Source organism: Denticeps clupeoides, chromosome 4, assembly GCF_900700375.1.
Source record: "Denticeps clupeoides chromosome 4, fDenClu1.1, whole genome shotgun sequence".
Taxonomy (NCBI): Eukaryota; Metazoa; Chordata; class Actinopteri; order Clupeiformes; family Denticipitidae; genus Denticeps; species Denticeps clupeoides.
Genome location: NC_041710.1, coordinates 32,527,110 through 32,541,848, shown reverse-complemented (window position 1 = coordinate 32,541,848; position 14,739 = coordinate 32,527,110). Strand labels below are relative to the sequence as shown.

Sequence of the window (14,739 nt, the reverse complement as noted above, 5' to 3'; positions counted from 1 at the left end):
ATGGACGTGCCAAACAGGTGGCAATTAATAATTCTTCAATCATTTTGATTAATAAGAGCTCACAAGAACAAAATAATTGTGTGCTGCATTCTGTTGACAAATGGATTTTGGAAATATAGGTCTCACTACAATAAATTACAGAACCGAGGAATATGTGAAAGAATCCCATGTAAATATTAAATAATGTTTATTTCTTACCGATAAGATATCTGGTGGAGTGGCCATATCACCGAAAAGGTCAAAATGGCTGATATTCTGTAGCAAAAGAACAGAACAGAGCAAGTCTTTAAAAATAATATTGTTCGATTTTTTTCATATATACATTTTTCCAGAACACTTAAACATACAGTATATTTAAAATACACATTTATGTTTCATTTTCACGAGTGCTAACATGAATTCCTTATTAAAAGAGCTCATTAAATGCTTCAGTGGTTTCCTTGGTCCTGGTCAAAATAGGCCAAGGAAGATTACAAACGGGTCTCTGCTATTTTAAGAGCTGTTGCCATATTTCCATCTAAAGCGCATAAATGCCCACTGGCAAAAGATGCATTAGGATAGAACAGATGACATCATTTGCATGGTAATGCATCAACATAAAAAAAACAAGGAGATATAAAGCAAACCAGGCCGTCATCATAAGCATAGCGCATGCACACATACACACCTGCAGAAAAACATGCGTTCAAAGGAAAGGAAGTGAGCAACAAAACCATGATCATGACTGCAATGGCGTGATTGAGCTGTTGCAATGTTCTGCTGAGGTGGAAATGAGCGGGAAACAGACCAAAGACACAGGGATGTTCAGGCACTCAATACTCAACTGAATGAGCAGACAAGCACTAACACTTTGTGGAATGAGAGTATTACAACCTTGATATTTCCAGAGAGATAGCAAGATTGTCTGTTTAGTTTTTAATATCTAAGAAATCTCTGCAGCTTCTCTTGACGGATGCCACTCTGGTCAAAAGGTGTGACATTTTCATAATGAAATTGTGTCTTGTTTGAAGAAATGCCGGAACGGTCGGACACATGAGGGTATTTTTTTGGATCTCTGACACCGAAATCTAATTGGCTGTCTACATGAGCCATGAGGGACTGAGAGGTTTGCCAGAAGGTACAGGGAAAGAGAGAAACATTGAAAATAAACACCTACAGTCAAAATATGGCGTTTTGGGACATCGTAAATGCCTTCTTTCTGCTGACTGGTGGGGACCTGGAAGCCGAACCGGGTGGAGAACATGTTACCATGGGACTTGTAGCATACTTCAGCATTAAATGTATATGCTTTAAGCTAAGAGCAGTTTCTGTTCATCTCTAGGTATGCTTTTGTAACATAGAAGTAACAAAAAAGTAAAATATTATTCTTGTTTAAATGAATTAAACAGACGGAAACATATTTCTATTCTCTGCTAATTGTAAGAATTCTCCCAAGAGAGTAGAAAAGGCACAGGGCTCAGCAGAGTACCTGATAAACACTCTCTTCGGATTGGGGGCCTTGGAGAGGCTCGTGTCCAGCTTCGAACACAATGTACTAAGACAGGTGGGGGAGAGAAAGACAGAAATGTGGGACACTGGTCAGCCGGGCTTGGCCTCTACAAAGGTGCATTTGCCCCTGATCCCACTAATATCTGCACAGCCTTTTAAAAGCACATGAGGGTGAAAGGTTATCGTTGTCTGTATTCAGTGTGAGCAAAAGAGTACTGGGTTCAATCAAAGCCAAAGCAAAAAATTAGTTGAGGGAAAAAAAAACTAAACAAAACCATCATTAGAACATATATAATACACAGAAATAAACATGGCTCAACAATGATACACTGGCAATGAAATCAAACCAAAATCAACTGCACAACTGTGCTCTAATATTTACTAAGGATACTGAAATGGCGCAATTAAAATAAAAGGAACGACGACAGGATAATACATTAGAGAAGCAAATAATAAGCAGTGATAAATATAATGCACCAACCTGGTACACGGGATCATCAACTTCATCTTCAAGAATGGTCTGGACGTTTGAAAGATCAGAGAAAGGGGAATTAAAGATATTTTTTTTTAAGGACTGAAAGGACACGGTGATGGTGGCTCACCTGATAGACGGCCTGCTCACAGTGTTTGTCCTTCTGTGCCTTCTTCTCCACCTCTTCTCTCTGCCTGATCTCGTAGACGAGTGTGAACAGGTCCCGGAGATCCAGAATAAGAGGCTGTGCCTGGAAGAGAGAAAAAGAGGTGTAAGGTAGAGGAGAAAGCGTTTGCTGGACAAGCAAAGCTGAAAAGGATGAAGCAGAAAACGTACCGAATGGCCTGTCTTTATGGCCACAAACTTGTGGTTTCCCTCCTTTCCACAGACGTAGCCAAAAGCACGGTGGTCACGTGTGTCCTTGGCGATGTAGGAGATCTCATGCACAGCATGATGGTACTGGAGCACCTATGGGGGGTGAAAATGAGAGAAAATGGCAGCACGTGAAGTGTGATTTTGCATAACTGGCATCTTTACACTGAGGATACAGAGGCTCAACTGCGACTTAATCCAGAAACAAGGGATCCTGCTGTCACGATGGGAGATGGAGGGTTCAAATAAAAATAGGGATGAAGCCCCGCAAAAAACAAACTCACATCACGGTAATGTGGACAGGAACAGGAAACTTTTACTCAATAATCGTCAGTGACACAATCTCCACCAAGTCTGTAAATAGTGTTGCAGTTGTGAGTGTTGCCTGTGTCCAGATCCTGAGGGAAGAGAGGTGACGCCAGACCCCGCCAGCAACCCAAAGAAGACCGATTCATTTTCAATGCATCCCGTATTCAAATTGATAGTGAAGAAACCAGTGTAATCATTCATTTTAAATCATCTTCTCACAGATTAAATGCAAACTACAATTTGTTAATACAATTTACAAAGTTGTCATAATGCTGAAGTGAAGCAATTGTCATTGTGATACACTGCAGCACTGCACATGGTGGCACAACAAAATGTGTCCTCTGCTCTTAACCATCTCCCTTGGTTGGTGCAGTACGCAGCCATGACAGGGATTTGGGATTTGAACCAGCAACCTTCTGATTACGGGGCTGCTATATAGGAGGAACGCCACAGCATCACCTAGTCAAGAAAAGGCAGCTGTCTCAGTGGAGAGCTGATCTTCAGCAGCAAAACTTAATGCCCATCCTCACTCATCACTGTTACATCAGCACCATTTACATTTACAGAATTTAGCAGAAGCCCTTATCAAGAGCAAATTACAGACAATAGCTACAGGGACAGTCCCCCTGGAGACACTCAAGAGTTAAGTGTCTTGCTCAGGGACACAATGAAAGTAAGTATGGTTGTAACCCGGGACATTGTGATCTTCTGGTTCTGAGGCAAGGCAAGTGTTTTAGCCACTAGGCAGAACCAACAGTAGCCGTTCAAAGGAACTAGTAGGTTCAACTGATTACAATAATCCACTTAATCAAAAAATTAGCCTGATTAATCATAATCATATGTTTTAATTATAATATATTATTTTATGTGCTTATTTATGTTCCTGGTTGTAGCCTGTCTTAAGATAAAAACACATACTTGCTGGGCAAGGCTAGTTAAATCTGGCCTGGCCACTAGGCACAGGTACTCAGTGAATCCTAATATATACATGCACCTTATGTGAAATTTGCAATTGTAAAGGCTTATCTCATCATCTGCGGTGCATAGCGTCAGAGAAACTGGAGAGCTCTGTAAGTAATGGACAAGGCCGAAGATGCATTTATTGGATGCCTGTGGTCTTCAGGCCTTCAGACGACGCTGCATCCCTCATTGTCATGATTGAGTGAATGACATTACTAAATGGGCCAAGGAATACTTCCAGAAACCACTGTCAATAAACAGTCCACTGTGTCATCTGGAGATGCCATGTGAAGCTCTATCATGCAGCAATGAAGCCATATTTGAACATGGTCCAGAAGTGTCGACATGTCACGTGGGCCAAGACTCATTAGTGTTCTATGGTCAGACAAGTTCAAATCTGACAGACCTTCCAGCATGTTGTCAGTTGTAGAGCATCATATACTCTCTCCAGACGACGTGTGTTTCTGGGAAGACCTTCTGTATTTCAGCAGAACAACTGAAAACCACATAATGCATTTATTTCAACATCATGGCTGTTTTAACATTACACAAAAATGGAACCAAATTCCAACACCAAAACTCCATAAAATCATAACCTAGGGTTATGCATTCCGAAAAGCAGAGGAGATGCTACACCATCTTAAGAATGCCCCAACTGTTTAGAGTCCTGTAGCAAGCATCAAACTTGAAATGAGTTCACTTTGTGCACACAATTTCTCAGTATTCTATTGTTTTATTCAAAATTTTCCGAAATTCGGGAGGTATTTAACATTTAACAGATGTAAACACACAGCAACATGGGGAGGGCATGCAAACACCCCCCAAAAAACCCTGCAAACATTACTATAAACGTCACTACAAGGATGTAAAACTAGCATAGATGGTGGGGATGTGTCACCACCAATATCCAGCAATTACTGGACTGTCCCCACCAAAACATTTGAGATGAGATGGTACAGATGTGAAATCAACTGGACTTCATCTTACCCCACCAATGTCAAAAGGAAACCCACACTTGCATCCCACTGCGAGATAAATGGTTTGGCTCTGTTATTTATTTTGGTGAGATTTGAGAATTTTTGTAAAATTATGTTTCGGCAACATGGAAAGCAGGAATGTATATGATGAAAGTGTCAGTGAAGGTGTCATTAAAATACCATCCACCCTGTCAGGTATGCCGATGTGTGAACTGCTTGTAAGGCGCACAGAAAAATACAGGGACGTATGATCCAAAGGCCCCACTTACCCCCGAACGCTCATCATAGATTTTAATCCCGCCAAAGGACACGGTGAGAAACACTCTCTGCTTGTGCTCTCCCTTCGATCGAGCGGTGGCTGCAATCCCCTGCATGAGATGAAAGGCAGAGCAAGAAAAAGATGAAGAACGAGCACACGTCCAGTGGCTCTCGTTTCATTTGGTTTGTGTGAAAATGGATGATGGCACAGCACGTGCTACACGAAACAAAACCAAAAAAATATATATATATTTTCTCATTATAATCAATTCAACATGTGGCACGAATAACTCAATCACCCACCCAAGCACCACCCCCCACCTCCCTCGCAGTCTTGAAAAAGAAATAAATAATGAAATAAATAAAATCCAGCAGATCCCTTTTCAGAACGGAGTCTTTGAAGCTTTTCCCACTGGCTCTTTCCACCTAATGATTAAACATTAACATCACGTCCCACCATAGTGCATGAAGTGGGCTTGATCACCTGACAAGTCTTTCATGTTGCTGTTTTGTGCAATGTGGCACCCACACACACACACAGAGTCACATTCTCTCACACAAGCACTCATAACCAAAAAAACTCACAATTGCACATACACCTGTAATGGTGAAAGCGGCAGCTATTGCCATCCTGTCACAGCACCACGTGAAGTGGTATAAACCGCCCCCTTTCCCTGACAATGACAGGCTTATAAACCGGTGCGTCGCAGCTCTGACGCCTGTCACTAAGCATCATGTGCTGCATGTGTAAACAGTCACCTCGGAGATCGTCTTACACAAGGACAAGACGATAATTACAGTTCTTTCTCCCTCTCCAGGAGGGCCTTGTCTGCGGTTTTGAGGTCGTTTATCAGTTCAAAACAACTCCAGCGTATCGGCATAGATGACATTGGTTTATTTTAGTGAATTTACACTTTTGTGTTTCACAGTTAAGGAAATGCATTAGCCCATAAATATCAGTGTGTTTAGTACAGCTTCTGGGGCCACACCCACTCGGCCCACCTTCAGCTTCATCATGGAGTCCTGGCACAGCTTGTCTCCCCGTGCTGCAGACACCTCATCAATCCCAATCAGCTTGGCCTTGTATCGCACCCCATCCCCCCTGAAGCGCCGAATCAGGCCGGCCTCGCTACGGTCCTGACCTGCAGATGGAGGAAGCAAGAAGGAACAGGACGGGAACAAATGAGCAGTTTTTGCCTGAAATCACTGTTTAACACTCTTTGTTTGGTTCTATGTCAAGTTCCTGGCTTGTGTTTCGTGTTTTATTCCTTCCGTCTCATGTTTTATCATGTGCTTAAGTGGGTTCTTGGACACTGACAGGGTTCAGTAACCTCAAGATGGAGCCCATCCCCCTGTTTCCACTTCCCAGTGGATCTGCTCTGGCCCAACACCCCCTGTCCCAACATGCTGTCCTAAGATGAGACGATGGGGGAGGGTTAGACACAGGATGCATATCACACTATTGTTGTTGCTCCCCGTTTCCTACCCTGCTTGTGCACCCTTATAATCTGTCAATCACAGCAGACATGGCCCCGAAAGCCGGTTGCGCTCCACCCACACGCCGTGAGAACAGCGAGCGCTCTTTCAAGTCTTTCAAGGGATGAGCGCGAAAAATAGGCCACTGGAATTATTTCATCTTTTCCTACGGATGTGGTCTAGAGCTCATCCTGGGATTAGGGAGCGGCGCAGTGTGCATCCCACTAAAAGTGTGGCCAGTGGTGCGAAAGACCATTTTACAGTGATAAACAAATAAATACGGCTTGGTTCATCTACTTTTGGACACCGACGGTTTTCCTGAAACGTATTAAAATTACTGTTGTGTTATGAATGTGGACATGAAGTACAGACTACCAGTTTTTAACAAAAGGACAGCAGAAACAAATATGATGCATCTGACATATGAAAAAGTGTCAGTGAAGTGATTGTCATTGTGAAACACTGCAGCTCAGCACACGGTGACACAACGAAATGTGTCCTCTGCTTTTAACCATCACCCTTGGTAAGCAGTGGGCATGACTGGCAACCTTCCCATTATGGGCCTGTTTCCTTACCCACCAGGCCAACACTGCCAAGGGTTCTTATCACCCCCACCGAAGAGTGGCAGCTGTGGGTGATGAACCCATGCACACCGTACAAAAGACGTACAAAAGAGAGTTACAGATATAGGCCATGTCCAGAAAATAATGTTTTTCTTTAAAACAGGAACGTTATATCCAATCCACATGGAAATGGTGTTTCGGGGGACCCAGAACGGTTATTTTCTAAAACGGGTTCCAGAGTAAATTTCTCTTTTGTTCTTTTTTTTTTTTTTTTTTCCAAAAGCACTTTAACACAACAAAGGAGCAAACCAAAGTGCTGTACATAAAAATACCAGCTAAATTACCAGGAACAAAACAGACATGGACAAAAAGTTCATTCAAAATTTAGAACAAAAAGAACAAAAAAGAAAAACAGAATAAAAATAAAACATTCAGCAAATAAACAAGGGGTTGAACAAAACAGGGAATATTTAAGACAACATATTAAAAGAGCTAAGAAAAGGACTGCATAGGAACACCGTACAAGAACCACGTCACACTGGGTTAAAATCCAGGGTGTTTTTTTTTCTTCAGGAAGAATCCTCCTGGAAGAAAGGCTTAGTCAGATGAAACCCAAGAATTAGTTTTCTGACCACAACCTCCAGTGTTATTGTCAGGATTGACTGCAGCTGTGCTCAACACCGGTGGCCAATCCTGACAGCGCTTAAATGCCAGATGTTTCCGCCCCTTCCAGATCTCCGGCATTTTCGTGAACTTGACATTGTAGGTGTTAGTATTTTCAGTTCTGGCAATCGGCACACGCCTGCGGGCAAGTTTACGTTCGTTTGTGTTTTTTCCCGTTTTTGGCCACCGCGCCATTGTTTCTTTGTATTTATTGTTTGTTATAATAAATCCCCTTCCCAGCATGTCAGACCTCTGCGCTTCCTTCCCCCGTAAGCCCGTAGTCATGACAGTTATGTTTGGAGGAATCCAAAGAAAGGAGGAGGAAGCTCAAACATTGAGCTGGTAGCTCTGGGGCACTTCAGACACGTTCTTTTTATTTTTTCTACCTGTAAAAGACGGGAAAATTTAATGTGCATGGTCTTGACCCTGTGTGTAAAATCGCCGAGGTTCGAGCGCTGCCATTGTGCCCAGTGAGGTCTGCACCAACGTAATTGCTCAGCAGAAGGGTGTAACAGACACCTGAAGAAGCTGTCTGCATATGAAGTGAAGTGAAGTGATTGTCACATGTGATACACAGCAGCACAGCACACGGTGAAATTTGTCCTCTGCATTTAACCCATCACCCTGAGTGAGCAGTGGGCAGCCATGACCAGCGCCCGGGGAGCAGTGTGTGGGGACGGTGCTTTGCTCAGTGGCACCTCAGTGGTACCTTGGCGGATCGGAATTCGAACCTTCGGATTACGGAGCCGCTTCCTTAACCTCTAGGCCACCACTGCCCCACTGCATATGACATGGCTAGATGTTGTGCCAGTCTTGCAAAAAGGAGATAGACACTCCAACTCACTCCCTCCTTTAAAATGGGCACAGGGACAGCGCAGATGGCACCATATGGGTGACGCTGAGAGGGCCTCTAACTTGGCATCCGGCAGTTATAGGTTTGGCAGTCTGGCATCGGTGAAGTCTGACCCCTGAAACTACTGTGATGAGCAGTTACAGTAGGCTGGTTTCAACGTGAAGTCGGTCGGGTAGAGGCGAGGCGAGGCGACGGCTGGAGCGTCGTACCCGCAACCGTTTCCTCCCGTTAATTAGCCATTTCTACAAGTCTTTAACCACACAAAGAAGTGCTACCCTGTCTGGATTCTCCTGAGTCTTGACGTGACAAGGATGAGGAGGTCAAATCTGTTTCAGCCATCTGCTCCTTCTGTGGGTTTCTGTGGGTTCTACCACAAAAATACACTCAACACAGATCCTGAGATCATGCATTACACAAGAAAACAGAACGCACACATTTAACAACACAACGACACACACGTGGTTAGCCGATAATGGCTCGTGTATACAATTGAAGGATGACATTTAAATGAATGGCTGGGAAAAAATGCTGTAACCAGGTGAACAAAGAGAGGAACAGAGAGGCATTTTACTAATGACGCCTTGTGTCATAGTCGTGTGTGAATCATGTTTTGCACGGCTTGTTGCATGAGAGCAACAGTTGCTATGGAGACAGAACGAATGGGGAAAGAGCACATCCATCAACAGAAAACCTGTGCAGAGATGTTCTCCCCAACAGAAGTGGCATCAAAAATGCCTGGGTGTCTGTGAAAGAATATAGCTTTAGAAGATAAATTGACTTAATTATACATATTAATATATTATATTACATAAAATTATTTCAATAATATTTTTCACCATTTTTCTGAACAGAACAACTGTAACCACTGGCCACTGTCAGCCAATAACGAATACAGATTTAAAGTGAACTAAGCTGAAAATAGAAAAGAAAAGGTACTGTGCATGATTTACTCAGTTAAATAAGAAATACAGACACTGGCATGTAACATCTGTACACGAGTACAGACACAACAAGGTTTACCTTCCTGTCATTAATCCCCTTAAAGCCCCAGGAAACAGCATCATCGCTCAGTAATTACATTTCATTTCAACACAAAGATGAGGATTAAATATCTGATGCTATGGGTTCTACCGGAATCTGCCCCAACCAACCACCATGCACCATCTCACAGAGTTTCACACATCACGAAGTAAGAGATACAAGGAGGTGTTCTTCTTCAGGCTATTCACACATGTGAGCACTAGGGGTGCAACAATTCTGAAATTTTTGTGGTATGATAATAGTATACTAATCCAGGTTTCCCGATTATTTCGTTTTACTAGAATTGATTTCACAACTGTATTAACAAATATAAATCCCACAAGCACATTAAGTAAGGTTTTGAACTTTATTGCAGCTTTTTCGGACAGTAAAAAAATAATCGCTGTACACATGCATAGGTAGCACAGCTAATTTTTGCTGCCAAAAAACAACAAAATGATGTCAAACCTGTCTACATTAGAGCTTTAACAGTGCAAAACGCTGAAGTGCAAAAAGGTGAGCATGTTCACGTAGCAATCCACAGAGGCACGTCTGGTCATCCCACCTAATAAAGTGATACACTATATTTCGCTTTATATATATATATATATTACGCTTTATGGGAGATACCGTTTTAGGACCTTTGAAATTCCTTTTTATGAGACTTCCAGAGAAGTAAATATACTGCTATTTTATAGACAAATAGAAAGAAAATTCTAATCCGCAGGCTAAATGGTTTTAAAAATGTATATTTTATAACAAAAGTGGCGAACTGTTGTAGCTTCAGCACCCCACATCATTATAACCCCACTTTGGCCACAACTTTTTTCTGCAAGCTCTGCAAATTGGTGGCCTTTGGTCCTGGTTTTCTCCTTTACCACCTTTTGAGAGGGGTGTGTTTGGGGTGTGTTGTGTGTGTTTGACTTTGTCCGTGCAGGTCGCACTGTTTTAAGTCCTTGGTTTCGGTGGAATTTTTCTTTTTTGCAATGTTGGGGAAGCCTTGGCGGTGGATTAACCACAATGTTTCACACCGCGGTTAATGGTCAAACTGGCTAATTCACACAACGAGAGGCAAATGAGACCTGAAAACGTTCATTTTGTTTCTAGGTGATATCAGCCCTGTCACCGACCACGAGGAGCTGTACCTGAGAAGAGTGATGGAGGCGGCTTCGGTCTCAGGGCTCAGGAAGCGGTTAGAGCTTGATTCCCTGCTACAGCTCCATCTTCCTCATCCCCCTGCTCTCCCTAAGCTCCTCTCTCTGAGAGAACTGGCCTAATTTTGACAGCCATTAAGCAGCGTGGAGTGAGAATCCTGTTACTGCTCTCCTCAGTCACACACACTGGCCGACCATAACCTCCTTCAGAGATTTTAGGCGAAGCCCCCTTGCATCGCAATAAATTCCACTGCTAGCTTTGTCTTAGACATTCTTTTATTTAAATAAACCAACTGCAAATATAAAATACTTCGAAAGAAATACTAAAAAAATATGAACTTGAGGCTAATTAGTGTTGAAATGAATCGTATAATCGCTGAATAACAATGCAGATGTGGACAATTCTGCATGGATGCAGTGCAGAACATAATTGATTATATCATAATGAAGTTGCTTGGTGGTTTTCTGTAGTGCTGGTAGTGACTCTGGCTAACTGATTCGAGTACAGCGCCACTCTGGGAAGGAGTTGAACTTGGACCGCTGTGCGCCGTGATGTATTTTTGCACGACCAATAGAATTAAAGCGTGCTCGCATTCTTTCTGCAACTTCGAAACACGCACACACAAAGCGGGAATGGAGGACAAGCTGATCTAAACAGTCTCTGAGTGTCCAGGGACCTGCAACATCACGTCTTACTGTGAGTTTAGAAAACCACGCATAATCTTTTTTTGTGCCGAGTCCTGGTCTGAAAACGGCTTTAGATTTTTTCCAATGAGCAGAAAAACGGTCTGTATTCAGCCCACGCTCACCTAATACCACGGACGTCTGAACTGGGCAATTTTCTGGCGTTCGTGGCCTCGAGTTATAATGGGTGTAGTGGAGGACACTGTGGTGAATCATGCAGAGAAAGAAGGCCTGCAAGGAAGAAAGAGATTCTCATGCCGCTGCTGGGGTTTCCATCATGCCCGCTATTTATTATGCACCTCAGTTCAGCCACGCCCGGATAAATGTCCGTAACCGTTTGTACATGAGAACGTTACACGTACCAAAGGTTACTGCTTTTATATAATGCAAAATGAAATAATACAGGAACCACAGGAGCTTGGACCAGTCTGCTCGGATCCTCTTCTTGGTGGAGAGTCGATCTGCATCAGGACCGGGGAAGACGACTAACTCCGCCCACAGCATAGTGACGTGTGCTTGTAAAGGGAAGCTACCAGTATATACGACTGTTACAAGGTGAGCGCAGACTGAATGCAGACCGTTTTTCTGCTCGTTGCAGCAAATCAACCACACAGGTATATGAGACCTTAACTCTTGCATTTGAAAACATCATGTGAAAAAATTGAAAATTTATGGCATGCATCATGATGCATCGATATCGGGGCATTGATATCATGAGATCAGTGAAGGTTCACACCTCTAGGTAAGAGTGACATTTGTATGAAAGTTACATATCATTATTCCGTCTCATTACTATTACTACTTAATAGTCTTTGCAGTGCAGGTAAATTCATTCCTAGAAAGAAACATACCAACTGGTTTTATGAAGACAAACTCAAAATATCATGACCAACTGTTATAATTATTTAAAAAGACTTTTTTTTTTTTATAATTCGGGTGCTCAGCAAGGACATTTGCTCTTTGTACCGCTAACTTTCTTTAGTCATTGTTTTTAGCCCTTCCTCCTCCTGTCCTCTGCTCTGGTATTATAATCCCCTTTCCTCTTCCTCAGACTTCCGCTCCTCCCCTCTCTATTCCTCTGTTTTCCCTTTCACCATCTCCATATTCATGTAATTTATTTATTTATCTATCTATCTATTTTCTTATGTTTTGATTTGTGACTTTTTTATTTTTTATTTGTGCATCTTTCTAGCATGCATAAAAAGCACCATCAAGACCAATCAGGCCAATAAAATAATTTATTACTCAAGACACTGGTGTATAAATGACTGGCATCAAATGCATATCAGATCAAAATATTTTGTGGTCATGCCCTTGTTTTTTCCCCAAGTACAGCAAACCCAAAACCCACCACACACAGGTGAGACTCAGCTGGGAACACCGAACCAGACAAGACCATTTATTCATGCCAACCAGACAAAGCTTGTGTGTACAAAGAGGTTTTAACATTCATTTAGGATATTCTGAAAATGTTGACGGTGAGAGTGTTTGTTGGTCTTACCTCGTCTCCGCAACTCCTTTCTCAAAGTGCCTTTGACAACTGCTTGAGTTTCTGTCTCTGTGGACATCCTCTTGTTCTGTAAGCCTCAGTATCAGGTCCTGCATGGAGCTCTGATGCCCTTCAGGGCCAACAGGGCACGTTTCTTTTCCTGTTTCTCCTTGCTTGTCCTCCGTCTGTTCTTCTTCACGTTCTCAGTGCTGAATCCTCCCAGTCCTCTCTTTGCCTGTTAACTTCTTGCTCGTCCCGTGCCTCTCCAGGTAAACTCGGTATCAAGCATTCCTTTATACCTGATCCACACATGGAAGATGTGGAGATGTGCAGGCAGCTCTGAAGTCGGGTCTCCAGGGTCGGGTGCCCTGCCCTCTCTCAGATCACTGAGAGGCCGGGCTGCATGTTGGTTGCTTGTCAACACTGCTGCGAAAGGTTTTAAAAGGGAGAATTAAACTGGAGCAAACAATAAAATATTCTTAAGCTGACATGAATATTACATGAAAAAAAAAAAAAGTTCTATCATGAAGATTATAATGCATTATAGTTTATATGCCGTTTTATAGTTCAAAACGTAATAATGTTACATAGGCATTTTATGCATATTATGTCAAATATTTAAATCAACAAAGTGAATTCTGCTAGTTTTTAAGAAATAAAACCAGGCTACACTGGCAGCCAAGTGTATTCATACAAAAAAAGACCGGACGATTGACTACTTCAGACCACCACATGAACACCTCACAAATCCAGAAATGACCAATTAGACGTGGTGCATGATGTAACGACACAACCTTTGCTTTCAGACAGCACGAACGTAATGTACTTTTCATGAGCAGCGCGCGGCACATCTGATGGAGTCTCGGCTAACTAGGTCAGCGAGCCTCTCAATCTGCTGCATGTTTCAGCGGCTCACGACGCCTCTCCTGATTTGGGTCAGAGTTAACAAGCATCTCGCACGTGCTCTGCCACTCGCGGGCTCCTGCTGTCAGTCTCCCAGACCCCCCCATCCATTCGCAAGAGATGTATTACCTACATCTTCAGCATCCCTTTCCAAAGAAATGGAAGAGCCTTTCGCAAAATGGCTCCATTCTCTCCACCCCCAGAGGGCTCGTGCAAATAAAAGACGTCCAGCGGTTAAATTAGCGCGAAGACGCAGTGAAACAGAGGGTGCCTAATCAAATATGACGCCCCTTTTTTTTTTTTTTGCACGGGGGGATTTGGTAGCAACGTGCGGCACTAACGGTGCTCAGCGTTCCTGGCGAGATTTGGTACCACTGGAGGATCCCGCTGGATGTGTGAAGCCAGTCCTTCTGTTAAACATCAAAGCCAGTTCCCCTCCAGTATGTCTATATTCTGCATTCAAGTCAAACACCAGAATCGGAATTGTTCCTCATGTGCCCCATTACATATATTCACAAGCGCATTCTGGTAGATGATTATGATTGTGTAGAAATGACGCGTGCTTAATAACATTTTGTATGACCTTGGTGGGCTGGCTGCAAAATGCAAATGAGACCTGTAGCTTCTCGGTGAACGGCAGCCCACGGGCGAGCTGCTGGACGCTCTCTAGGCGTAGGTGTGCGTCGGTGCGGGGGGAGTAGGACGCGTTGCGAGAGCTCCGTGCCGAGCTGATGCACGGCCTGTCTTTGTCACTAAACACCCGGAGCTTCTGAAGGGGACGGCACCGTCGCAACACAACCCGGGGCACAGTCCTCGCCTCCCTGCAACGCCGTGCCCTGTGTCACTGTGGGTCTGACACACCTGCTTCCTCCATGACTCACAGCCCAGAGCTTGGCGTAAAATGGCACATCTACACAACGAGAGGAACTACTCCACTACTTTACTATACTACTATATCTTTTAACACACTCAAATCTTACAGAGCATTTCAAAGCAAAAGGAAGAGACAACCTGCTGCACTCTCTCCGTGGGAGACTCCGGTGGTAGCGGCCTAGTGGGACCCAGGTTCAAACCCCACTTACTACCATTGTGTCCCTG

At 43.3% G+C, this 14,739-nt stretch overlaps 1 protein-coding gene across 3 annotated transcripts in view; it reads right to left on the bottom strand.

The window, feature by feature from the left end:
• Positions 1–14,739, bottom strand: part of dab1b (DAB adaptor protein 1b) — a 29,350-nt gene that overhangs the window by 5,856 nt on the left and 8,755 nt on the right. The window contains exons 2-10 of one of the 3 annotated variants that reach the window (XM_028978238.1): positions 12,751–13,164; positions 5,839–5,978; positions 4,848–4,946; positions 2,297–2,428; positions 2,091–2,210; positions 1,970–2,008; positions 1,469–1,534; positions 1,157–1,216; positions 199–255 (exon numbers count right to left, since the gene is read on the bottom strand). In XM_028978238.1, the coding sequence (XP_028834071.1) occupies positions 199–255; positions 1,157–1,216; positions 1,469–1,534; positions 1,970–2,008; positions 2,091–2,210; positions 2,297–2,428; positions 4,848–4,946; positions 5,839–5,978; positions 12,751–12,817 (780 nt within the window). In that variant the 5' untranslated portion in view covers positions 12,818–13,164. The remainder of the gene's footprint in view (positions 1–198; positions 256–1,156; positions 1,217–1,468; positions 1,535–1,969; positions 2,009–2,090; positions 2,211–2,296; positions 2,429–4,847; positions 4,947–5,838; positions 5,979–12,750; positions 13,165–14,739) is intronic. The other 2 variants (XM_028978239.1, XM_028978240.1) reach the window with 2 other exon arrangements.